The sequence below is a fragment of the Myxine glutinosa genome, chromosome 10, assembly GCF_964187855.1.
Source record: "Myxine glutinosa chromosome 10, kmMyxGlut1.1, whole genome shotgun sequence".
Classification (NCBI taxonomy): domain Eukaryota; kingdom Metazoa; phylum Chordata; class Myxini; order Myxiniformes; family Myxinidae; genus Myxine; species Myxine glutinosa.
The window spans coordinates 52,292,335-52,319,334 of record NC_136270.1 but is presented as its reverse complement, the minus strand read 5'-3'; the positions used below and the strand labels follow the sequence as shown (position 1 = coordinate 52,319,334).

Genomic DNA, 27,000 nt, shown 5'->3' with positions numbered 1-27,000 from the left:
CATCAACAACAAAGAGCAAACCAAACTAAATGTCTGAGGTTTAAATAAGACAGGTTCCTCCAAGATCCTCTCTAACGATGTTCTAATCATTTGCACCTGAGCTGGTGCACCGGATTCTAATTTTAGGTATTTGAAGTAGTGATAAATGTAGGGGTGTACTTACTTTTTCCACATGCGAAATTTGCATTTATGTTTATTTAAATTATACAATGGACTACAAAATGTAAATGTTTCATGATATTTGTTATATTATATCACCTTTCTCTATCAATATTGTTGAACTGAAGATCAAATAGCTGTATGTTGAAATATGTTGAAAAAGTCAAAACTTTGCATGGGGTGTACTTACTTTTTCATGTGACTGTACATGGATCACCACTTCTCCTTAAAATATATACATCCTTAAATGTATCCTTAAATAATAGACACAAAGTTTTTTGTTTTTTATTAAACCAAAACAGGATTATAATGAGACTGTTCTGCACAATTATATAGCATACTCACACTTATAAACTTATAATCATATAACCTGTTGTATAATCTGTTGTTGTATAACCATCGGTAACAACAGGTTATAACTTATAACCTGTTGCGGGAATAAGTATTTAGAAGTATATAAATACTGATAATTATATATTTATAATCTGCACTTATAATGAGATAGCATACTCACAGCAGCAGGCAGTTGTGATTGCTGCGACCTTGCCGATTTTGGCCAGTTGAACACTGCAGGTTTTGGCATAGATGTGCTGAAGTCATCGAGCGAATTCATTCGGCCCGATCCCACAGGTGCCTGGTAACAAGTAGTGGTGGGAGAAGGGTTGGACAGTCCAAAATAGTTAGGGCAATATAAAGGGAATAACAATACCAACCACACAATGTGGTAATCCAATTATGTGCTACAATCAAAAAGGTTACTGCTGCAAGTAAACAGGGAAAAGCTAGAAGATTGTTTTATGCAAAGGGTAATACCTGTAGGAGTGGTAGTTAATTCATTAATTCTTTTTACCAGTGGATATAGTATTTCCCCACAGAGCTTGATTATGTGCCAAAGCAAATCTGCGCAATGCCAGCTTTATTTGTAGATGTTTTGGAAGAATAGACTGTTCCGTCCAAAATAATCCGTAAAGACTTTCCAACAAATGAAATGCAATATGATATCAAGCATGAGGGCCAACACAACAGTAATGCCTTGTGTTTCATTTAATTTCCATTATTTCCTAAAACAGCCTCAATATAGATGTGAAAACCTGTTGCGGGAATAGAATTGGGTCACAAATTAAACTTGTTCCAATCCTAGTTTAAGCATATTGCCAATTATTATTGTTTTTCCTTTCAGTTCAGTTTTTATCCCGACTGTGATATAGGTACAAACTCAACAATGAGCTTTCAATCAGTGCAAAAAAGAAATAAAACAAATATATACCTAATCCAAAATCTATAATTTAGAGCAAGTAATCATCCTTACACAGAGAAATTAACATGAACTTCAACGTTTGCACAGGCTCCACCCACCACTCTCCATTTGCCACCACCACAAATAAAAATAAGTCATCAATTATTGTGGAATGGCCTGTATACTAGTATAAGTTATTCACAAAGTATGCTGTAAAAAGCCGATCATCCGAACTTCGTACCTGACTGCTATTGTTGATGAAAGGGGCATCCACAACATCCAGGAGTGTGTCTACCTCATGGTCAATTATCTGATCACCAGCATGCATGCGACCACCCTGAAAAAGGTTTACGCCTATGAATGCCGATGCAATGGGGTTGAAGCCTTGTGGCTGCCAGGTCTCAGATATGGGCGATACAATAGACATGGGTGATGGAGAGGAGCCTGGGGCCTTGGTCATGTGATATTCCTCAGCGGCAACAGACCGGATTTTCTCCACAAAGGGAATGCCAGAGTTTGGAAAAAAATCCTTCCGTGCATTGTCAGTGCAATCTTCAGAAAACTCTGCAAAATAGAGGTGGCATTCACAAGTTAGTTTAACATATTCGAATTCCACAAGACCTGTTCACCCAATGAGAAACACAATGCAAAGGTGCATTTCTTTTACCCATCAAGATACTCGGCATCTGTGCCAGTGATACACCAAGGTAGAGGGGGAAAGACCACAATTCTCTCCATGTAAATGTAGGGGTAAAAATGAATAATATTGTTATCATCTCTGGACCAATCAGAGACAGCCATGGCCAGGAGCATGTTGGGTGAATGCATCATGTCATTAAGTGGAGTAAGGCCAAGGGTAATATGCTTCTTTGTGCTGAGCTGGCAAAAATATTTTATCTGTGGTTTGAGCTTGTGCAAAAATGTGAAGCCAAGGATCCGTTACATCAGCTTTTGTTCATATTTTAGGCTCCAGCTCACCTTCTGCCATCCTTGTCGGAAAACAATTTGGGTATATATTGGATGCAGTTGTGAGTGGGATTCAGAGATCTGCTTGCCTGGTATCAAACATTTATCTTCGTACGTACGTAATTAATAAATGGTCCTTTGTCAACAAAGTGAAAGTTGTCTTATTTTTGATACAGGACAACAACTCCCACATAAATACAGTGCATTCAGAAAGTATTCAGACCCCTTTACTTTTTCACATTTTGCTATGTTGCATCCTTATGCTGAAATTGTTTAAATTCTTTTTTTCCCTCATCAATCTACACTCAATACCCCATAATGACAAAGAGAAAACAGGATTTTAGAAAGTTTTGCAAATTTATTAAAAAGAAAAAACTGAAATATCACATTGACAAGTATTCAGACCCTAAACTCAGTACTTAGTTGAAGCACCTTTGGTAGCGATTACAGCCTCGAGCCTTCTTGGGTATGACGCGACAACCTTTGCCCAACTGGATTTTGGGATTTTCTGCCATTCTTCTCTGCAGATCCTCTCAAGCTCTGTCAGGTTGGATGGGGGACCGTTGGTGGACAGCCATTTTCAGGTCTCTCCAGAGATGTTCGATTGGGTTCAAGTCAGGGCTCTGGCTAGGCCACTCAAGGACCTTACAGAGTTGTCTCTAAGCCACTCCTGTGTTGTCTTGGCTGTGTGCTTAGGGTCATTGTCCTGCAGGAAGGTGAACCTTTGGCCCAGTCTGAGGTCCTGAGCGCTCCATTTCAGGTTTTCATTAAGGATATCTCTCTACTTTGCTCCGTTCATTGTTCCCTCAACCCTGACCAGTCCCCCAGTCCCTGCTGCTGAAAAACACCCCCACAGCATAATGCTGCCACGACCATGCCTCACCGTTGGGATGGTATTGGGCAGGTGATGAGCGGTGCCTGGTTTCCTCCAGACATGATGCTTAGAAATAAGGCCAAACAGTTCAATCTTGGTTTCATCAGACCACAAAATCTTGTTTCTCAGAGTCTGAGAGTCCTTTAGATGCTTTTTTGCAAACTCCAAGCAGGCTTTCATGTGTCTTTCACTGAGGAGAGGCTTCCGTCTGGCCACTCCCCCATAAATCCCAGATCGGTGGAGTGTTGCAATGATGGTTGTCCCATCTCCAAACAGGATCTCTGGAGCTCAGCCAGAGTGACTATCGGGTTCTTGGTCACCTCTCTTACCAAGGCCCTTCTCCCCCGATTTCTCAGTTTGGCCGGGCGGCCAGCTCTAGGAAGAGTCCTGGTTGTTCCAAACTTCTTCGATTTCAGAATTATGGAGGCCACTGTGCTCTTGGGAACCTTTGATTCAGCAGAAATTTTTTTGTCGGCTTCCCCAGATCTGTGCCTTGACAAAATTCTGTCTTTGAGCGCTGCAGGCAGTTCCTTCAACCTCATGGCTTGGTTTTTGCTCTGATGTGCATTTTCAGCTGTGAGACCTTATATAGACAGGTGTGTGCCTTTCCTAATCATGTCCAATCAATTGAATTTACCACAGGTGGACTCCAATCCAGGTGTAGAAACATCTCAAAGATAATCAAGAGAAACGGGAGGTACCTGAGCTAAATTTCAAGTGTCATAGCAAAGGGTCTGAATACTTATGTCAATGTGATATTTCAGTTTTTTATTTTTAATAAATTTGCAAAACTTTCTAAAATTCTGTTTTCTCTTTGTCATGATGGGGGTATTGAGTGTAGGTTGATGAGGGAAAAAAAGAATTTAAACGATTTCAGCAGAAGGCTGCAACATAACAAAATGTGAAAAAAGTGAAGGGGTCTGAATACTTTCTGAATGAACTGTATGTGTTGTATCGTGCCACCTGGTAGTATCCAGTATTACAAATCATCTTATTGTTGTATAAAGAAAGTTTAAACACCTTGATAATATGCATTGCGGTGATGTTGAAATCTGAGTGAGAATAATTCGCAATTTACAAAAGGTTTCATTTCACTTTGCCCACCGTCTCCCTCTGAACTGGTTGAAACCCGGCAGATAACCTTTGACGGGAGAGAGGTTCAGATCAAGAACGGTACACGCCCAATAAAAGCAGAACCAATCCATGGGCGGTGTTGAATGTAAATTTGCGGAAAGAGGGAGATAGAAGACCAGCGAGCATGAACTTTATGGGAGTTCATACTTTGGCGGGGAGGAGTGCCAGTCACAGTCAGTCAGCCGATAGATCTTGCCCAGATCGTCATTGGCCGCATGCTTGCTGCTGTCCATCTAGAGCTGTCTCCGCTTGTTGTCATCAAATTGCCTTGAAGCCTTACCAACTTGCATCAACTTACTCTCATCTCCCTGCATTATGCAACATCCCCTGTTGCACGAGACCAGCTTATAGACACCAGAGAGGAGAGTGAAAGGCAACGCAAATCTTCCCGAGCCGCAGGGTATTGTCAATATCCAAGGGGCAGCGCCGGATTGCCAGGGCTGTTGCCGAAGATCGAAAGGTCCGACGCATTTACTCGAGCTCTTTCTTTCTCTCTTTCATTCCTTTGTCGGATGTCTGTGGGCCCATATTAGTGTTAAGTTGAATATATATCAATCACCCCCACTGGTTATGGAGTTGCTGATGCGTGCTGTGAGTAGACATGGGAAAGAAGTGGAGCTAGCCCATGGTCAGAGCTTGCCAGTTATGTTCGCATTCATGATGACCTGACAGTTGTCCAACAGTCAACTGATGCAGCAGTGGAGGTACTGGGTGATTGGAAAGGTTGATGCGATGGGAAAGGATGGGATTTAAAGCAAGAAAGTAGAGGGGTGTGGTGGTGAGACGAGGAGTGGTGGAATACAATCACAGGTTTGAACTGGGAGTGGAGGTGGTTCCATCATTGGCGGAGGGCCCCGTGAAGAGTTTGGGAAGATGGTATACAGTGGAGTTGGATGATGAAGGAATGGTGGATGCGGTAAGGAACAAGCTCCTGCGAGGTTTGAATAGGATTGATGAATGCGGTTTGCCCGGTAAGTTGAAGGTATGGTGTTTGAAGTTTGGATTGATCCTATGAGTATTGTGGCCATTGATTGTTTATGATATTGTGATGGGGGCATTTAGAAAGGATGGACGTTTTGGTGAGTTGGTTTGTGAGGAGAAGGTTGGGAGTGCCATGCTGTTTGATGAATATTGTATTTCATGGTCAGGGTGGAAAACTCAGTTTTTATCTTAACATCATTAACCAAGGAGATTAAGATCGTGAGGATGCGGGAGTTCATGATGGTGTGGATTTGAGTGATCCAGTGGTGAAGAATGCTCTTCTTGAGAAGAAGGGAAGTCGGAAGTGGAATGCAAGAGCAGAGGTCAATGAGATGGAGGAGCGGTGGCAACAGGAGGAAGTCGTGAGAATGGTACAGCATGGGAAGCATGGCTTGGGGTGGTCGAAGCATGAACTATGGGGAAACGAATGTGTGTAAGAAAGGAGGAAGACGGTTGAGAGGGAGGTGAAAGGAGGAGGAGGGAAGATATGTGAAAGCAGTCGGACAGGCACAGCAAGGTGCTTGGACTTGGTGGGAAGGTATGCAGGTGTGTGCAGGTGAGGATGTTGAAGTGGCAAGAGATTTGAAAGACAGAGCCAATACTGTTGAAATTTCTGTTACATGCAACGTATGATGTGCTTCCATCCCCAGCAAACTTGAGGGTGTAGGGGTTGTCGCAGGAGGAGAGCTGCTCTTGTTGTGGAGGTCTGGGAACGATGCAGCATACACTGAATGTATGCTCAGTAGCATTAGCAGCAGGAAGATACAGATGGTGGCATGATCAAGCACAAACAAAAATGGACTCTTCGGGCCTAAAGGGTCAATTAGCTTTTAGTTGCATCCTAATTCTATGTTTAGAATAGATGTATTGCAAATCCAAATTTAGGTCTGCCAATACAGATTTTAGTAAGGTTTTGTCACCCCTCCATCCGTTTGTATTTTCTTAATGTTAAACTAGCAAAAGTACCCGTCACTTCGCTGGGGGATTTAATAAAAGAGACATTGGCGTTTCCAAACTCCCACTGCCCTCACCCTAACCTCTTTCCCACCACCCTCTACCAAACCCCCTCCCACCTCTTCTCCCACCCCCTCACCCCAGCTACTCGAAATTCTTCCCTCGCACGAAACCCCCAGCTCCGTTTGGTTAATTTACCCATGCGAAGATTGCTTTAACCTCAGCATTGCCCAGGTCAATAGGAAATTGTAATACCCTCTGCCACCGCCACCACCCCTGCCCCACGGTCAGATAGCCTACACAAAGTTGTATTTGTACCCAGAGTTTTGTGAGTTTGCAGCTTAAAATATGTGCATAAGTAACAAAGCCACGGTGACCTATCCTATCCCAACAGACACCCAGCTGTAATTACTGTCAAAGGTGCTGCCACCAAGTATTAACTCAGGGGGTTTGACACTTATCCAACCAAGATATTCTAGTTTTGTATTGCAATTAATTTTCTGAAATTTGGTTTTCACTTGGAAGTTGTGGGTTACGATGTGTAAATAAAGGTAGAAAAAGTCTGATTTAATGCATTTTAATTCCAGGCAAAAGGCGACAAAAGGTGAAAAATTTGAAAGGTGGTGTAGAATTTCTATAGGCCCTGTGTGTGTGTGTGTGTGTGTGTGTGTGTGTGTATACATATGTATACACACATATATATATATATATATATATATATATATATATATATATATATATATATATATATATATATATATATATATATACATATATATATATACATATATATATATATATATATATACATATATATATACATATATATATATATATATATATATATATACATATATATATATATATATACATATATATATATATATACACATACATATATATACACATACATATATATATACATACATATATATATATATATATATAGTTGCGGTTTTGAGTTTTGTACAGTCAGTATAATAAAGGTTAAAATTCCCCCTCATAGCTAGTCACACAAGAAACATGTAGCCTCGCGATAGTGTAGTTATCTCTTAGTATTTGTGAGCTTAATCCTTTTCCTATGTTAGTTCTGCGTTGAGTCGAGTAAGGAGAATAGGTCATACTTCTACTTCCATTGACTATCCCGCCTCCCGAGCCTCATGCCCCTTTGTGCTGCCTTTGGTTCATTTTGGCGCGGTTGGGGCGGGACCGAATGAGGGTGGCAGAGGAGCTGACGGTAAGCGCGAGCCGCCAATCAGGGCTCAGAGGGTGTGGCGGCAGAACTGCGTCACAGGGCGTGGTTGGAAGGTTCGAGAGGGTTCGAGATGGATCGGGGCATACCAATATAAGCCGTTGCGCAAAGCCCCCCAGTAGGACTGACGAGAGAGAACTCGCAAGCAGTAAGAGCATCAAGAGGACTGAGCAACAAGAGGACTGAGCACCAGCAGTTGAGAGTTGAGTTCCAGCAGTGCGGTGAGTTACAGAAGAGGTGAGAAGTTGAAGGAGCGCGGTGAGCTGAAGAGGACTTTGAGAGATACGCGAGTGGCGAGAGACGCGCATGAACCAGGATACGCGCTAATATAAAGCAACGCTCGGTTTGAGCTTGAAGCCGAGCCGCGTACAGTGCATCGAGTTACGCGAGTGATAACGGCTGTGTAACCGCCAGCCGCGCTGAAAGACGCGTATTTTCATCCGTATGTATGTATGTATGTATGTGTGTGTGTGTGTGTGTGTGTGTGTGTGTGTGTGTGTGTGTGTGTGTGTGTGTGTGTGTGTGTGTGTGTGTGTGTGTGTGTGTGTATGTATATATATATATATATATATATATTTTTTTTTTTTTTTTTTTTTTTTTTTGTTACGGCCCGCGGATAAGGATGATGGTTTGCCGAGCGGATGGCACCGCGGCCTAACAGTTACCCCGACTAACCCGATTCCCGAATGTTGGCCGGATCGCGCCACAGATATTCAATATGGAAAAGACAAAAGCGACATGGATGTGAAGAAGAAGAAGAAGACGAAAAAAAGGTTGAAAATACTACTAAATTTATTCCTACTATATACAGGCTCAAAATAACCAAGGAAGAGGGAAAGATAATAAAATAATATACAGAAGAATTAGAGACAGTGCAAATTCCTTATACAAGCTTAGTTAAATCCCCAGGGACAAAACAAACAGAACAAACTCACGTACACAAAAGGATGGAAAGGCAGGAGGTGGATGGCTGGAGGGAGAGGAAGGTCCAAGGGGTCCTGCAGCACGATCGGCGCGTTTAGCAGCCGCCGTTCCTTCACGGCCCTGCTCAAAACCGCCGTCCAGGCCCCAAGCGGCTGTTGTTGCTGCTGTGGCCGCCGCTGCTGCTGCTGTTGTCTGCTGCTGCTGCGGTGGACGTCACGCGCTTTTCCAGGACTACAACAGGCTTCTTGCTGTTAACTACTGCTCAGTCCAACCTTGGCGAGCAAGGCGACGAATAGCAGGCTTTGTGCTTTCCGGGATGTCCTCTCTTTGGATGTTCTTTCTGGATCTCCTCTTTCTTGGTCCAACCACTCTTTCTCTCTCTTGGTCCAATCACTCCTCACCACCGACAACTACCTTGCTTCTTGCGCGCGCGCCTTTATAACGCCTCCGGCGATCAAGCCGCCGGCCTTCAGGACACGCCCATCGGTGTGCTCACCTCGGCCCTGGTTGGTCACGCGACCCTCTGGCTCCGCCCTTGATGACGACGGGCGGGCACGCCCGTCTTCCCCGACCCGAGCACATGTTCAATGGTGGTTTTGGAGGGGATGTAATTGGCAATCGAGGCTTGGCAATGATGAAAGGGGAATGTGAAAGGAAGGGGATCTACTCTTATTTAATGCAGTGCAATGGAGTGTCATCTTAATGGGAGACAAGGCCTTACCCTAATACACATAATAAAGATATAACTATTGAATAGGGGTATTCTATGATTGGCTAACGTGTATGCTTTATGGCCTAATTATGGGACGCCCTTTGACCTTTACACTACGGAGGTATTTACAAGGAATCATTACATTTTACAGAGGGTGATATTTACAACAATTTACTATACAATACAACACAATTAAAAAAAACAATCCTCATATCCGCAACACTGCACCCTCCTCCTCTTAGGCACGTCCCGGGCCTATAACTTTAATTTAGTGTGACACGTAGGTGTAGTTCCCTCTACTTTTAACCTGACCCTGAGTGCGACAGTTTTAAAACATAAATAAATATGTCCCGCTGCTCCATTGCACCCTGCCTAACAGACACGCCCACAGCTAACCGAATTACGGAATGGTCTTCAAACTATACACTGACGGTGGGGAGCATTATTTACAATGACTTTACTTTATTTACAAAACGTAACCCAGGACCTGTGATTGTTCTTTCTGGGGGGAGACAGTCTGCTCTGCATCAATGCACCATGAAAGCACCCAAAACGCACCAACACACCCTCAAGCACCAATCGGTGCACAGTCATCACTGTCATGAATAAAAATAAAAACAACAACCCCTAACCCTGCAGGTGGTCTCTTGCTCTTCGGCTCCCTCTGCTGGCTATTATTATTTTCCTGGTGTTGTCATCTTCCTTTGCTGGCGGCCTATTTGCACTATTAAAATGCACCCAACGTGTCCATTTTTATTTATTTTATTTATGGCCCACAGGGCCGACTAATGTGGTTCACCTGTGGGGCATCGGTGCCCTGTGATCAAGGTCCGCCAGCAAGATTTCGGGCCTTCATGGCCGGTTCCAGCAGAGGGGCCATGCCCCAACCCATGGGGTCCATAAGTGGTGCTCGGCCACAGACATGTGGTCCATAATGTGGTGCATCGATGCAGACAGCTGGTTCTGGGAGTTCCGGGCGCACAATGGCGGACTCACGCACGCTCCCCTCGGCGCCCAGTGGCGCACAGGTCCTCATGTGGGAGACAAAGGGGGGGAGAGACAGATGAGCGAGGGGTAAGGTCACAAGGGTACACATCAATAAGGCAATGCAAGGCGAAGTGCGTACGGAGAGCGAAGTGAGAAAAGCTCGTCCCTACCGTACGTCACCCCCTCTGTCACCTACTCTACCCTTGCCCTTACCCCATATTTACAAAAATCTACACATTTACAAATTCGGCGCTAATGTCACGTCTTCCCCATATTTCTTCTATTCCAAATTCGTCACCACAATCCCTCTAGCCAAAATTTGCCATCACCCAATTCATCATCAATCCTCATAAGGAGGAAGAGATGGAACAACAAAGCACAATGTCACACCCACGTCATGATGCGTCTCACAATCCAAAACATTTGCATCATAAAAATAACAAAAACCACCTGGCATGGTGTGGAGGTACGTCATCTCAGGTGAGTGGATGTAGATGGTGCGAGGAGATTCTTAATCCTAACTATCCTCTAAATGACATTAACACACTTTACACTACCCGGGGTCTTTCCCTGCCAATCCATTGGCCAACTTACACTATGGGTTCTAAAAACCAATTCCCATTGCCCAAACTGTGGTGCTTCTCAATTTGGGGTCTCACTCCCCCGATTCAACTCCCTGTGCCCTTGCACAATTTCAGGACTGGGGCGTGTAGCTCTCCCAGCAGGTCTACCCACCTGCACACCTCCACCACTGCAGTTGCCACCCGAGCTTACCTAGCTCCTCACCCTAACCTATCTAACTGGGGAAGGCCCCTCCTGGCTCTGTCACCCCTCAGTGCCCTCTGGCACTGGCCTACCCGGGTCCGTCCTCCGGATCCTCGGGCCCCATCCACAACAACTCTACCGGCTCCCAGAGCCCACCTGCGGCCTCACCTGGCCGACATCCTCACAGTGGTGGAGTGCCCAAACAAACTACACACACTAACAGGCTATACGCCCAGCCATTTCCACAACACTAATGCACCCATCCAAATACCATTCTTTCACCCGCACCACAGATGCCAATATCCAACCACAATTTACCTATACCGTATACCCTCTACCTAACACTTACACTACCCTCCCCGGGTATTCGTGATGGGGGTCCATCCTTCCCCCATTCACACCTTCGCACCATCCACTCCACTCCATAGTTTCCACCATACTCACTCCACGACCATCCATTCCAATACTCCATATATTCCACACTCCATGTATTCCACACTCCATGTATTCCACACTCCATGTATTCCACACTCCATGTATTTCACACAACCACTCTCCATACACCTGTTGTTGCACACCTGTGCAATCACACCTGGTGCCACCTGCACCCTCCTTCCTCCCTGGACCATCTGGTCAGCACAATACTCATCACCATCACTCCCTCAAACACTGCTCCATCCACCTGTCCAGTTGCACACCTGTGCAATCACAATACAACTCACAATCACAATCTTTTACTCATACCCTGCTCAATACACTTCCAATCCTCAAACACACGGCATCATCTCATCTAACTACTCCCCTCTGGAACTTGCGCTTCCCAGTCGTCCCTTTAAACTATTGCGCTCCCTCGTCGTTATCATCCACACTAATCTACCTGCGTCCCCACTACAGGTATCATTGTCACTACCTAACCTTAACGTTACCTAATGTCAATCTCTAGGTCCCTACACATTATCCAAACCCTCCCGGGCTAGTTTTCACTGCCATAAACCCCATAACTAGTGCTCCTTTGCCCCCGGGTGAGAGAGATGGCAGAGTTGCCATCCCACCACATCGGGTATCTCCCACTACCAATTTGGCTCATCCAATTGCAACCAACCAAAAATTTTCCAATTACTGCCAATTCTATTCACTTTTCTAAATTTTGGATCAAAAACACTATCATTATCATCATCATCACAGGCCGCTTTATCTGAGCCTCGGTGGTGTCGTCACATCATTAAAACTCGGCTTCGCAAAGCCGAGTAATGAATTCGGGTGGTTTGGTCGCCTGCAGGTTGAATCCGTCCGGCTTTCGGTTCAAGGGAGGTGGTTTGGTCGGGCCGAGATTCCACGCACCATCTCGGCGCGGTACCTTGCGGTCCCGGGCCCGATGGCTGAGGCTCGCCCGGTCGGAACCCCGTCCCCGCGAGGGGGCACCGTTCCGCTTCCTCCCACTCGCCCTTGAACCGGACCGGTCACCTCGCCCGACAAGGCCCGGACTCGACCGTGCGGGGCGGGGCCAAGCCCGAATCGGCAACGACGCTTCGAAGAGAAGCGACGCAGTATCGATCCGCGCCGGGCCTGGCATCCAACAAAGCGCACCGCGCCCCGAGTGCTCGCATCGGCTATCCGTCGCCCTAAACACTACCCCGTTCAACGTCGATGCTTTACTTGCAGGCTCACACCACGCGACCCATTTCACACTCACAAAGCCCGGCGTTCCAACGCCTCCAGTGCATCCCCCACACTCCGTCCATTCCACCAACGCACTCCCTGTTACACACCACACCTCTTGCGCACTCTTGTGCACACTCGCCGTTCGCACACCTCGGTCCACACCTCTCCTCCGTTACGTCCTCCGTAACACTCACCATGGGCGTGCACTCTTGCATCCACCCACTACCGCGCTCCGATGTGCTCCCTCGCACTCGCGCTACCACCAACTCAGGTGTGCTTCCTCGCACACGTTCCACCACCACCTTACTCTCCATGTCACACTCACCCTCGCACGTACACTCCGTATTGCTCTCACTCCCTGCGTCACACTCCGTACACCCCGACGTGCATTCTCGCTCGCACTCGGTATCACACTCGCGCTTCGTAACACGCTCACCCCTTGACGCACACTTCGTATTGCTCTCACTCCCTGTGTCACACTCCGTACACCCCAACGTGCATTATCGCTCGCACTCGGTATCACACTCGGGCTTCGTAACACGCTCACCCCTTGACACACACTTCGTATTGCTCTCACTCCCTGTGTCACACTCCGTACACCCCAACGTGCATTCTCGCTCGCACTCGGTATCACACTCGCGCTTCGTAACACGCTCACCCCTTGACGCACACTTCGTATTGCTCTCACTCCCTGTGTCACACTCCGTACACCCCGACGTGCATTCTCGCTCGCACTCGGTATCACACTCGCGCTTCGTAACACGCTCACCCCTTGACGCACACTTCGTATTGCTCTCACTCCCTGTGTCACACTCCGTACACCCCGACGTGCATTCTCGCTCGCACTCGGTATCACAATCGCGCTTCGTAACACGCTCACCCCTTGACGCACACTTTTTTTCCACACGCGACCCTTCACCAACGCCCGGGTGCTTCCTCGATCCCAATTGCGCGACAATTCTCTTGTCGTCAAACATCCTCCTGCAAAATCTACCCACACAATATACAGCATGACTCACCTGGGGGATCCTTTTCTCCACGCGCACCTGCAAACTTCCATTTGGATTAGCAAGTACATCATCATGATTTGAGCAGGGACTTTGTACATATTCCATCTTTTCCTCCCGCCGCGAGTGGTTTTCTAAGTCCCCGGTCTCTTCAATTTCAATGCCCACTACCACTTTTTCTTTACTCACCTCGACGACCGTTGGCTTTAATAAAATTCCCTCTACCTCATCGGTCGCCGGCTTTTCCAAACCCCGTGTCGCGATCTCTTTCTCCGTCATTTTACCCGCGCTTTTCTCCGCCTCGCTCAACCAGCGCTTCTCGACCCGCATTACCTCCTCGTGCACCCCTGGGACCTGCTCGCCCAACCTGCGGTCTCTGTCCCTCTCCGCTTCCCTTACTTCATATGCGACTCTGTCCCTCGCCAGTCCCTCATTATCGGCCCTCATTTCGTTCGTTATTGCTTCAATTTGGTTTCCCAATCGCTCACCCATTTTTCTTCGCTCTCGGGTGGACTTATCACTTTGGGCATCCATTTTTGCCATCATTTGAATCATAAAGACTCGCATGTACTCTGGCATCTCTGGCTCAGCTGCCGCGACCAGGGGTGCGGCTAAATTTGGCGCCGCAATAACCATGTGCGCGAGGGCACCATTTTGTGCGCCTGATACCTCCTCAACCACCTCCTCATTGTTCTCCTCCACCATTTCTTCCCTCCGGTCCTGAGTTACCCCTAACCCCTCTTCTAGCTCACCCACCTGCATCCGATCGCCTTGACTATCCATGGCGCGATTTCAAAATTTGGGTTTTTTCTTTAAAACAAACCAAATTTCGGCCGCTCCAAATTTTGACCAAATTTTTTTTTTGGATGTTTTAAAAATTTGGTTCGGGCCTCGTATCTCACTCCCAGACACCAATTGTTACTGCCAATAGTACAATTGGTGGTCCAAAATTTGGGCTAAATAAATTTAGTCCCACGTCCGAATCCGACACTCCTGACACCAATTGTTACGGCCCGCAGATAAGGATGTTGGTTTGCCGAGCGGATGGCACCGCGGCCTAACAGTTACCCCGACTAACCCGATTCCCGAACGTTGGCCGGATCGCGCCACAGATATTCAATATGGAAAAGACAAAAGCGACACGGATGTGAAGAAGAAGAAGAAGACGAAAAAAAGGTTGAAAATACTACTAAATTTATTCCTACTATATACAGGCTCAAAATAACCAAGGAAGAGGGAAAGATAATAAAATAATATACAGAAGAATTAGAGACACAGTTCAAATTCCTTATACAAGCTTAGTTAAATCCCCAGGGACAAAACAAACAGAACAAACTCACGTACACAAAAGGATGGAAAGGCAGGAGGTGGATGGCTGGAGGGAGAGGAAGGTCCAAGGGGTCCTGCAGCACGATCGGCGCGTTTAGCAGCCGCCGTTCCTTCGCGGCCCTGCTCAAAACCGCCGTCCAGGCCCCAAGCGGCTGTTGTTGCTGCTGTGGCCGCCGCTGCTGCTGCTGTTGTCTGCTGCTGCTGCGGTGGACGTCGCGCGCTTTTCCAGGACTACAACAGGCTTCTTGCTGTTAACTACTGCTCAGTCCAACCTTGGCGAGCGAGGCGACGAATAGCAGGCTTTGTGCTTTCCGGGATGTCCTTTCTTTGGATGTTCTTTCTGGATCTCCTCTTTCTTGGTCCAACCACTCTTTCTCTCTCTTGGTCCAATCACTCCTCACCACCGACAACTACCTTGCTTCTTGCGCGCGCGCCTTTATAACGCCTCCGGTGATCAAGCCGCCGGCCTTCAGGACACGCCCATCGGTGTGCTCACCTCGGCCCTGGTTGGTCGCGCGACCCTCTGGCTCCGCCCTTGATGACGACGGGCGAGTACGCCCGTCTTACCCGACCCGAGCACATGTTCAATGGTGGTTTTGGAGGGGATGTAATTGGCAATCGAGGCTTGGCAATGATGAAAGGGGAATGTGAAAGGAAGGGGATCTACTCTTATTTAATGCAGTGCAATGGAGTGTCATCTTAATGGGAGACAAGGCCTTACCCTAATACACATAATAAAGATATAACTATTGAACAGGGGTATTCTATGATTGGCTAACGTGTATGCTTTATGGACTAAATATGGGACGCCCTTTGACCTTTACACTACGGAGGTATTTACAAGGAATCATTACATTTTACAGAGGGTGATATTTACAACAATTTACTATACAATACAACACAATAAAAAAAAACAATCCTCATATCCGCAACAATATATATATATATATATTGTTGTGGATTTGAGAATCCTGTGTTTGTAAATATCACCCTCTGTAAGTAATGTCATGATTCTTGTAAATACCTCCATCAATTTGTGTAAAGGTCAAAGGTCTTCCCCTTAGTTAATCCATCGCATACACGTAGCCAATCTTAGAACCTCTAAATAGTTATTTCCTTATTATGTGTTCCAGTTTAAGGCTCTGTTGCCCATTAGTTGACACTTCATTGCACCGAATCAAATAAGGATAGCTCCCCTTCAATGATTCCATACCCCAGCAAACTCTCTCTCTGTCGGTAGCAGCTCGACAAGCGTGGGGTGCGCACCCTCTCAACTGGCCTGGGTTTGGAAGCGGCGTTCGCTGCCATGGTGAATATGTGCTCCGTGCTCTGTTTGGACAAGAAGGGCGGGGTCGCCAAGAAGATACAAGCCCGTGGCTCGCCACGAGGGGCAGGCTGTTCAGCTCCATACCCAAATAAGGTAACAAGACCGTGGCATTGCCATATAAGGCCACAAAACAGAGCACGGGGGAGCGGTACCCAAACGGCCGAGGGCGTGTCACGCGCCCGCTTGATATATGCGTGCGACAATCGCGCAAGAAGAGAACATGCTACTGGGCTGGTACGAGGAGCTGCTATGTGCTGCTGAACTGGTACGAGAGCTGGGTGCATGCTGCTGAGCTGGGTTCGAGGCTAGAGCTGGGTTCGAGGTACTGGAGAGGAGAATCCCAGTGTTACCACCAGAGAGAGAGAGAGAGAGAGAGAGAGTCGTGGGTCGGAACGCAACCTCGCCAGACGAACGAACCTCCTGCCATTCCTGTCATCATCCCCGTGTAAGTCTGACTGTCATCTGTCCTTTATGTTGTCTGGGGTTTAAGTAAGACTGTATAGATAAGTAGAATTGCACTGTGTCTCCTTCTTCTGTAAATTGCTTTCGTTATCTTTCCTCCTTCCTTGGTTTCTTTGATTGTGTAAATAATAATTAATAAATTCATGTTCCTCCTTACTTTGCCTTCCTTTCTTCACATCCGTTCGTCTTTGTGATTTCCCCCATTGAGTACCTGTGGCACGATTTGGCCAACGTTTAGGATCGGGTTTAGTACTGCTAATGGTTCGGGCTGTGGGCTGCTCATCCGCTTGACAAATAACATCTTGTCCGTGGTCTCGAACAAGGTTGTCCACCTGCCTCGTAGAGGGAGTGGGGTAGCTTCAGGAGCGGAGCCGGCCAGTACAAAAAGAAGGGGGATTAACCCCCCCCCCCCCCCCCCGCTAAGAGGAGTGCCGTGCTTCGTATCCGCAACAATATATATATATATATATATATATATATATATATATATATATATATATATATATTGTAACGAATTTGAGAAGTGTAACGAATTTGAGAAGTGTAACGATTTTGAGAAAGTGTAACGAATGTGAGAAGTATGGTTTTGTTGTGTGTAACTGACCCTCGTAATGTAAAGAAAGGTCGAAGCTCGTCCTCTTCGTTAATTTCATAAACCTACACCCAAGACACCATATATCCTTTTAAATAGTTAGTCCCTTATTCTCTGTAGGTTAAGGATGTGTTTCCCACTAGTTTGACTCTTCATTGCACCGAATTAAATAAGAGTAGGCCCTCCGACGCCCCATGGCAGCTTCCAAGTGCCAGGTTTGCCACTTTGCTGCAATCGACTCTTTAGGCACTTTGCTGCATTTTCATCTGCCGTCCCCTTTGCTGCATTTGACTCCATTACGCACGAGGTAACGACGAAGAAAGGCGGGTCTCCACCTCGTCATAGAGGGGAGGAGTAAGTCGGCCCCGCTCATCCAACCCAGAACGAGGGGTTTGGCTTGAGAGGGCGGAGAGAGAACGCTTGGGGGAGGTTCGCAAAGGGTGAAGGGCGGGGCCTATATAACCCGCCGCGGGACGCTCCCCAAGCAGATGAGCAGATGAGCTTTTTGGAGAAGATTGAGGTCCGAGGAAGAGTGAGAGAGAGGTGCGGCAGATGCGCGATCCAGCTAAAGCAGCCAAGAGAGAACGAGACGTGAGGGGGTGCTGATACTGAGCAATACGCCGAGACCCTCTAGGCCAGGGGTCGGCAACCTTAGGCACGCGTGCCACCATTGGCACGCGGCAGCGTAATCATTGGCACACTGGCGAAAGCAGTGCCCTCTCCGCTGCATGCCAAATCACTTCTTGAACAGCCATTGGCTGTTGCGCGTGTTGCACTATAATAGTATTCCGGTGTGATTGTGCAGGGTGATGAGGTAGATGGATCAGAGCAGAGTCACCATTCCAATTCCAAATTCTTTCACTGGAATAATAATCAAAGATGCACAACATGAGATGCCGGCCTGGCGCATTCAAACACAATATTCGCGGCAACAGGATGTGCTGTAAGAACAGTGGTGTTGTTCACAGCAGATGGTCCGAGGCTGCATCTCCACTCATTATTATTATTCGGACTGGTTTCTGAGTTTTAATATTAATCTCATCATTATTCTGAATTGTATAATAATCGTAGATATAAAATAGGAGATGTAGGCTTGGTGCCTTCCGATACGCCGTTCATGGCAACCTGAGGTGCTGTAAGAGCAACTGTTGTTAACATCCGGTGGTCAGCGGTTGCATCTCCACTCTTTATCATTCAGGCTGCCTTCTGCGTTTTAATATTAATCTCGTCATTATTTTGAGTTTTTTTTATGGGGTGGTAGTAATGAAAATGGGGGTAGTAGTTTTTCTCGTAACACGCGGCCTGTCTTATTTAGTTTGATTGACGGTACGGCCTCCCGCTCACATTTACCACAGGAATTGCAGTGAAGCGGTTCAGGTTCGGTAAAAAAAACCACCTTTAGAGGCCATTTTTCCCCGCAAGCGGGGGTTGGCCTTTTTCGGGGACCGTGGTTGTTGTTGTTTTTTGGTCCCCTTTTTGAAGCAATGTTTTACGGCCGGATGCCCTTCCTGCCGCCAACCCTGTTTGTCACCTTTTTACGACACACAGGGAATTACCAGTGAACTGGTACTCAAGGTTCGGTAGATGTTCGGTAAATGTTTCTTTAAAATGTTGTTGCAATGCATATGGCCTATATGGATGGAATAAAATTCCATGTCTGTTGGAAATATTTTTTTGATGTGGTGTCATAATTAAACTTAATGTTGAACTTAATGTTGATATGGCACACGAATTAACAAGAACATTTCAAACTGGCACTTCATGTCAAAAAGGTTGCCGACCCCTGCTCTAGGCCCTATTGCCGGCTGTGGAGACGCGGAGCTGCCAGCTGCTGTTCGCTTCGAGCACGGAACGTGGACCTCGACGGTGTGGAATTGCCCGGACCTTTCCTGCCCTGCCATCGGCTTGGACCTTCTCCTCCCTCCAGTGATTCCTGCCATCAATTCCCCCGTGGAAGTGTGCCCGTTTGTCCGTCTTTCATGTTGTCTTGGGGTATTAATTAAGACTGCCATATATAAGCTAATCATTGCACGATGTCTCCTGCTCCTTCAATTGCCTTATAAATCATCTTTCTTTAGTGTGTATAAATAGTAATAAATCTTGTTATTCCCTACTTTGTTTTTACTTCTTCATGCTCTTTCGGTCGCTTTAGAGGTTTCCATATTGAGTACACGTGGCGTGACTCGGCCAACGTTTGAGAATCGGGTTAGTCTTTGGTAATGCTAATGGCTCGAACGTCGGGTTGCTAAAAACCGCTCGGCAACTAACTAGACCATCCAAACCGGGGTTCGAGCGGTACTTGTCTCCCTAGTCTGCGGAGGGACGGATAAAGGTATTCGGGATAAACCCTGGGCCCATAGCCCTGATCCGTTCCATCCCGTGGGATAGCATTACAAGTACCAGGAACGGGGAGACGGCCAGCTTAACAGGACAAGGGGCTAATCACCCCTTCCTAACGGGAGAGCCGTCCTCCGTATCCGTAACAATATATATATATATATATATATATTTTTTCACTTCCCCAAAAAAGGTAAAGGCGGCGTGGAAGCGTGCCATGGTAGAGGTAAAAATGTAAGGGGATGTAGGGATGGTACTCCAAAAAGTATGTAAATAAGGTAGGAATGATCACAAGAAATAACAATGTGAAACCATCCCTACATCCTTCTTTGAATAATGGTTGTGTGTGTGTCCGTCCGTATGTGAGTATTCAACAACAACAGGCCGTTTTAGGCCATTTTCCCTGCAAGAGCGGGGGTTAGCCTTGCGGTCCCCATGACAATCTTCTCCATTTTGCCCTATTTCCTGCATCTCCCCTTGTTAACCCCCTTGCCCGCATTTCTTCTTCGACTATGTGAGTATGTGAGTGATATGTATAATATGTCATATGTGAGTATAATATGTATAATATGTCACGTATAATATGTGTGTACATAATATACAGTACAGCATGCCACGTACAATGTGTGTGTGTGTGTGTGCGTGCGCGTGCGTGCGTGTGTGTGTGCGTGCGTGTGTGTGTGTGTGTGTGTGTGTGTGTGTGTGTGTGTGTGTGTGTGTGTGTGTGTGTGTGTGTGTGTGTTCGATATTACTTTGTCTTTTCTATCTTTATTGTGAATGTGTTGACCTGACAAACATCTATAATTCTCAGCTTTCAAACTCACCAGACTCAATATCATTCACAACTGTTGCTGGAATACCAGTTTTCATTTGTGCCTGCAAAAATAAAAGTAAGTATCATAATGGGGCACCTGGAAGGAACCAAGGACCAAAACCATGAGGACAGATTTGCATAGATAACAAGAAAGAGCAATCAGAGATTGCAGACCCCAGCCAGGACGTGTTTTTAGTGGTTCTTAAGGCTTTCGTGTTAAAATGAATATGGTGGCCGAACCACTTGACCGATGACGTCACCATTATTTTTTTTCTCCACCAATTTATCTCAAGATGATGCTCAAGAAATTTCATCTTAATCGGATGAAGTTTTGTACTTGTCGAATTATGATGTCATAATGGAGGCACCTATGACATCATCAACAACAACATGCATTTTAAAGGCCATTTTCCCTGTTAGAGCGGGGGTTAGCCTTGCGGTCCCCATGACAATCTTCTCCATTTTGCCCTATTTTCTGCATCTCTCCTTGTTAACCCCCTTGCCCGCATTTCTTCTTCCACCATCTTTAGCCAAGTCTTTCTCGGTCTTCCCCGTCCTCTGCTTCCTTCTACATCCATTTCCATCACTCTTCTCAACCAGTCACTTTCATCCTTCCTCAACACATGACCAAACCATCTCAACCTGTTCCTCTTCACAGCATCAATTACAGGCTCTATTCCCATCATCTTTCGCAATTCATCATTTGTCTTCCTCTCTCTCAACGATACTCCGCACATCCGTCGAACCATTCGCGTTTCCACCCTTTCCAACCTTCGTTGCTGCTCTACGTTCATTACCCATGTCTCGCTCGCATAAATCATAACACTTCTCACACATGCAGCATACACCTTTCCCTTCAGCTTCAACGACAATCCCCTCATCATCAGCACGCCACTCAGTTCCCGAAACTTCTTCCATGCACATCTCACTCGAGCAACCGTTGCCGAGTCTGATCCACCTTCTCCATTCAGCCTGTCTCCGAGGTAGCAAAATGTTTTCACACCTTCCAGCTTCACGCCGTCTCCAAGATCCAACTCAACATTTCCTCCATCTGCAGCTCCCTCTGTGCAGACCTTACATTTGAATGTAGCTGCCACACTGGTTAATGACCCTCTCAGACCACTACATTTTTGATGAACCCACTCAGTGCACATTGTACATTGAATGGAGTTCACTCCGACACCCTTCCTACACACAGCACAGGGCCACTTCCCAGTTCTTTCCACCTCACCACATGCTTTACCACTTGCCATCACCTTCGTCTTTCCGATATTCACCTTCAGACCTTTTGTCTCCATACATTCCTTCCACGTGTTCATCTTTTCCTTCAGTCCATCCATACTTTCCGCAATCAACACCAGATCATCTGCATACAACAACTCCCACGGTAAACCCTCCTTTACGTTCTGAGCCAGCACCTCCATCACAGCTACAAATAGTAGTGGACTTAGTACCGACCCCTGATGCACTCCCACCTTCACCTCAAACTCACCACTGTTCCCGTCCTTCGTCCTTACAGCTGTGCGCGCTCTTTTGTACATTGCCATCACTACTCTGATCAAACATTCCTCCACTCCTAACTTCCTTAATGCCCATGTCAATACTTTGCGTGGTACCCTATCGAATGCTTTCTCCAGATCAACAAACCCAAGAAACAACTTCTTCCTCTTCTCCATGTACTTCTTCTGAAACTGCCTCACAATGAAAAGCGCGTCTGTCGTTCCTCTTCCTGGCATGAATCCAAACTGCATTTCGTCGATCTTCACTTTCTTCCTTATCCTCCTCTCCAACACCCTTTCCAATACCTTCATTCCATGCTCCAATAACTTTATCGCTCGGTACGAGCCACACTCCAGAGGGTCACCTTTCCCCTTGTATAGAGGGACGAGGGTACTCAGTTCCCAATCCACTGGAATGCGGCCTTCTTTCACCACCAGATTACAGATCTCTGTCATTCTCTTCACACCCCAACTTCCTGCTGCCTTCAACATATCTCCCACAACTCCCGTCGGCCCTCCCGCTTTTCTACCCTTCATTGCTTTTATCGCTTCCTCAACTTCCTTCTCAGTTATCTTCTCTGCCAGTCCTAAAACTGGGTTACTCTCTATGTTGCCATCCCATTCATTCTCTGTATTCAACAGCATTTCCATATATCTTTTCCATCTTCCTTTATTTCCATCTAGGTCGACAACGATTTGTCCCACTTCATCCTTCAAGCAACTCACCCCCATCACATCACACCTCTCTTTCGCTATCTGCTTTGCAATCCTGAATACTGCTTTCTGACCCTCTTCCGAATCCAAGCGTTCTCCGAACATTTTCCTACATGCCTCCTGCGCCTTTGCTACCTCTTTCTTTGCAGCCTTCCTGGCTGCCTTATAACTTTCATGCTCTGCTGTTTCTGCTCCCGTACCCTTTGCCTTCTGCCACTCCTTGAACTGAACTTCTTCCTCTTCTCGTCAATCCTCTTTCCAACTTCATCATCCCACCACCATGTTTCCGAGTGCCTCGGTGGTCCTTTTGTCCATCCACATACCTCACCAACGGCTCCCAACAGACTAGCTTTCATCGACATCCAACCACTTTCAAGCTCAACCACATCATCCTCGACCCTACTCAGCCTCTCTTTTAATGCCTCCCTTACTGTCACCTCTTTCAACCTCCACACCTTCATTCTCAGTTGGTACTTCACCCGCCGAGCTCTCCTCGCACCTTTCACCCTTACGTCGCAGACAACCAAGTGGTGCTGTGAAACAGCCTCCTCCCCCGGGATCACCTTTGTGTCCCGGAGGTGCCCCCTATCTCGCCTACGCACCATCAGGTAGTCAACGGTTGTCGTCGACCCACCTGACGTGTATGTAACAAGCTTATTATCCTCTTTCTGGAACTGAGTATTACAAATCAACAAATCAGCTCCATCAGCAAACTCCAAAATCCTTTCACCTTCTCCATTTCTCACACCATATCCGTAACCCCCATGAACTCCGTCAAAACCATCCATACTCCTTCCCACATGTCCATTTAGGTCTCCTCCTACCACAACAACTTCCTCATCTTTCACGTTTTCCATCAGCTTCTCTATCGCACACCAGAACTTGTCCTTTTCTTCATCGCTTCGACCAACCTGCGGAGCATATCCCGAGATGACGTTCACCAAGAGCTTTCCAATCATCATTTTCACCATCATCAACCTATCACTCACTCTCGTCACACTCACCACACTGTCTACAAACTCCTCAGAAAACATGACACCAACACCATTCACGCCCTCCAGGCACCCTTGCCACACAAACTTGTATTTCTGTCCCTGCCTACCCTTCACCATTCTCACACCACTTCCCTTCCATCTCGTCTCTTGCACACAACATATGTCCACTCTTCTTCTGACCAATACTTCCACCACTTCTCCTGATCTCCCTGTCATTGTCCCTACATTCCATGTCCCAAACCTCAGAAACCGATCTCCACTTCGGGCTGTACCCTGCCCATATGTAGTTGTAATTGTCATGGTTCCCTTTTTGAGGCAATGCTTTTATGGCCGGATGCCCTTCCTGACGCCAACCCTCTTAGTCGTCTTTTACGACACGCAGGGATGACACCTATGACATCATCATTAACATATTTTATTCCCCATGGAAAGTTCTTTACAATGACCCATGTCTCAATTTTTTCTATACAGTGCTTTCATAGAGATGGCGGTGCAAAGTTTTTCGGGTTTTCCAAGATGTCGCCCATACCACGTGACATATGACGTCATAATTATCATTAAAAAGAATTATACAGGAGGAGGTGCATGTATGGTGAAAAATTACTATCAATCTGACCAACGGTTTCAGAGAAAATCACATTTATTTTGTGCGGACAAACAGACAAACAAACAAATGGACTCAAATGCAATACACTCTCCTCTGGTGAAGGTAACAAGAAGATTGAGAAGAGACAAATTAATACAATACTGGTATATCGAAGTTTAACTCAGGGTCAAAACATCCTAAAAAGACGAATTGGGAACAACACAGACTAACCCCACATACGAACAAGGAACCCGTATGACGATGCCCAAATGAAATCCAACAAATGTTTTTGTAATATGCAGTTTAAAAAAAAAAAAAATTCGGTAAAACTTCCTGCAAATCAAACTTTGGTCTTCTATGAGCCACAAGATTGTTAAAAATAATAAAAACTAAAGAGTTCATAGAACACGATACCCCGTGCATTGCACAAATATATACAGGAGGGCCTTGCTGTTCGCGGGTGTTACATTCTTGAAAATTCCCGTGAACCAAAATCCGCAAACTTCGGGGGTAATGGGTAAAATAGGGTGAGGGACTTCTACTTTAAAATTTGTCCAAACTGTACCCTTAATTAATATGTTTGTGCATTGTTTTTGAGCTATTTATTTTCATGACTAAAAGAGTACTTATAGCATAAAACAAAGTATTATTTTCCAGCATTGAGTACATAAAATGAAGTTTTTTTTCTTGAGCTATTATTATTATTCCGTAGGCAGCCTCTGGCTGCTAATTGCAGCATTGCTGGGATCACGGCTGTGCTACTGATGCAGTGCCCCGTTTCCACTAAGCTGGTACTGATTTTGCCGACCTCGGAAGGAAGAAAGGCTGAGGCAACCCACCTGATGTTATATAACGGCACAACAGGTTAAGCCACCACCAGGCTTATTTTCCTGGATGAAGAACAAAAAATAAAGTTTATTTTCTTGAGTTTTTTTTTTTTTTTTTTTTTTTTTGTATACAAGATCGAGGCTCGTGAAAGAGCTAACATTAATCACACAAAAAGACAAACCGACACACAAAACACAAAAAACAAGGGGAGCGGTAGACAAGATGGGGAGAGAGGGGGAAGGACACAAAAGAGAGGGGGAAGGACACAAACACAACATTTGAGAGCAGGGACATCGGGAGGACTTGGGGGGAGGTGGGAGAGGATTAAAACATATGAACACTGCAAGGACTCTGGGGTGAATTACCGGGGGTAGAAAAGATCAAGGTTTTCGATGAGGGAAGATAAGAGATGGTGGTGAACAGCTGTTTTAAAGACCTGGAGGGAGGAGTGGGATTGAAGGGAGTGGGGGAGTTTGTTCCAGAGGCAGGAGAAAAGGGGAATGAAAGAGTGAAGGTGAGCAGAGAGCCTAGACTTTGGCAGTTTAACCAGAAGAGGGTTGCAGGCAGATCTTGTGCGACCTGAAGGAATATTGGGGGGACAGAGCACACAGAGAGCTGGGGGAGCAAGGCCGGAGAGGAGTCGGTAGAAGACAGAAAGACCACCAACCTGCCTGCGGTGAGTGAGTGAAAGGCCCTCGGCGTTGACTACATCGCAGGAGATTCCAATGATTCTGAAAGCTTTGGCCTCAACAGCGTGAAGCCGAGCAAGGTGTGAGGCAGGAGCACCAGCCCAGAGGGGGGAACAGTATTCCATTGAGCTGCGGATGAAAGCCTTGTATGTGGTGAGGAGCTCAGGTGTGCCAAGGAAGGACTTCGCACGACGGAGGATGCCCAGTCGGCGACTGGCTTTGGAGGCCAGCTTGGAAATGTGGTTTTCCCAAGAAAGATCATGGCAGATAGTGAGACCCAAAAGCTTGAGCGACAGAACTTCTTGGAGAGGATTGTTGAGAAAGTAGATGGGAGGGTTGTCCAGTCGGTCCTTTCGGAGAGACATTGTAAGAGTGTGAGATTTGTCAGGATTGAAAGACATGTTCCACTTGTTTGACCAGTCTGTGATTTTGTCCAGGTCTGCAGAGAGTGAGGAGGCTGCAGACTGCCGATCTGAGGGATGAGGAATGGAGCGACAGAGAGTAGAGTCGTCAGCAAAGAGATAGAGAGGATTTTCAAGAGAGTCAGAGAGATCATTGATGAAGACCAGAAAAAGCACAGGGCCCAGAACACTACCTTGGGGAACTCCAGCCTGAACAGGAAGAGGAGATGAGAGAAACCCATTCAGGGCCACACGTTGACTACGACCAGAGAGGAAGTCCGCCAGCCATGCGTGGAGATTTCCATGGATACCAAAGGAGGAGAGTTTGGAGAGCAGAGCAGGGTGCCAGACCGTATCGAAGGCACGTGAAATGTCAAGGGAGACAGCTCTAATTTCCTGTTTGGCGTTGAGGACCTCCATCCATTGTTGAGAAAGCAGAAGCAGCATGTCCAGAGTAGAGTGACCAGGTCTGAAACCAAATTGATGATCAGAGATCAAGCCATTGGAGAAGAGGAAAGATTTAATATCTGAAGCAATGATGGATTCCATGACTTTGCTGATAATTGGGAGAAGGCTGATTGGTCTGTAGTTGCTGGGATCTGTTTTTGCACCTTTTTTGTGATCAAGTTGAGTTAACAAGATCATTAAAATTACCTTTAATTACAATGATAAACTTGATCCAATAATGTGATGACAATATTTATGATGGCGATAACAGTCGAGTTGATGGAGATGATGGTACATACCCATAAAAGCCGAATCTTCTTGAACCCAAAACACATGCCATGCCCTCTCATGTTATAATATCGATAT

General features: G+C 46.3%; 1 protein-coding gene across 2 annotated transcripts in view; it reads right to left on the bottom strand.

The window, feature by feature from the left end:
• The window catches only part of ZC3H7A (zinc finger CCCH-type containing 7A), a 147,257-nt gene that overhangs the window by 66,024 nt on the left and 54,233 nt on the right, over window positions 1-27,000 (bottom strand). For both annotated transcript variants that reach the window (XM_068127650.2, XM_068127651.2), the window contains exons 7-9: window positions 20,486-20,537; window positions 1,638-1,960; window positions 674-793 (exon numbers count right to left, since the gene is read on the bottom strand). In XM_068127650.2, the coding sequence (XP_067983751.2) occupies window positions 674-793; window positions 1,638-1,960; window positions 20,486-20,537 (495 nt within the window). The remainder of the gene's footprint in view (window positions 1-673; window positions 794-1,637; window positions 1,961-20,485; window positions 20,538-27,000) is intronic.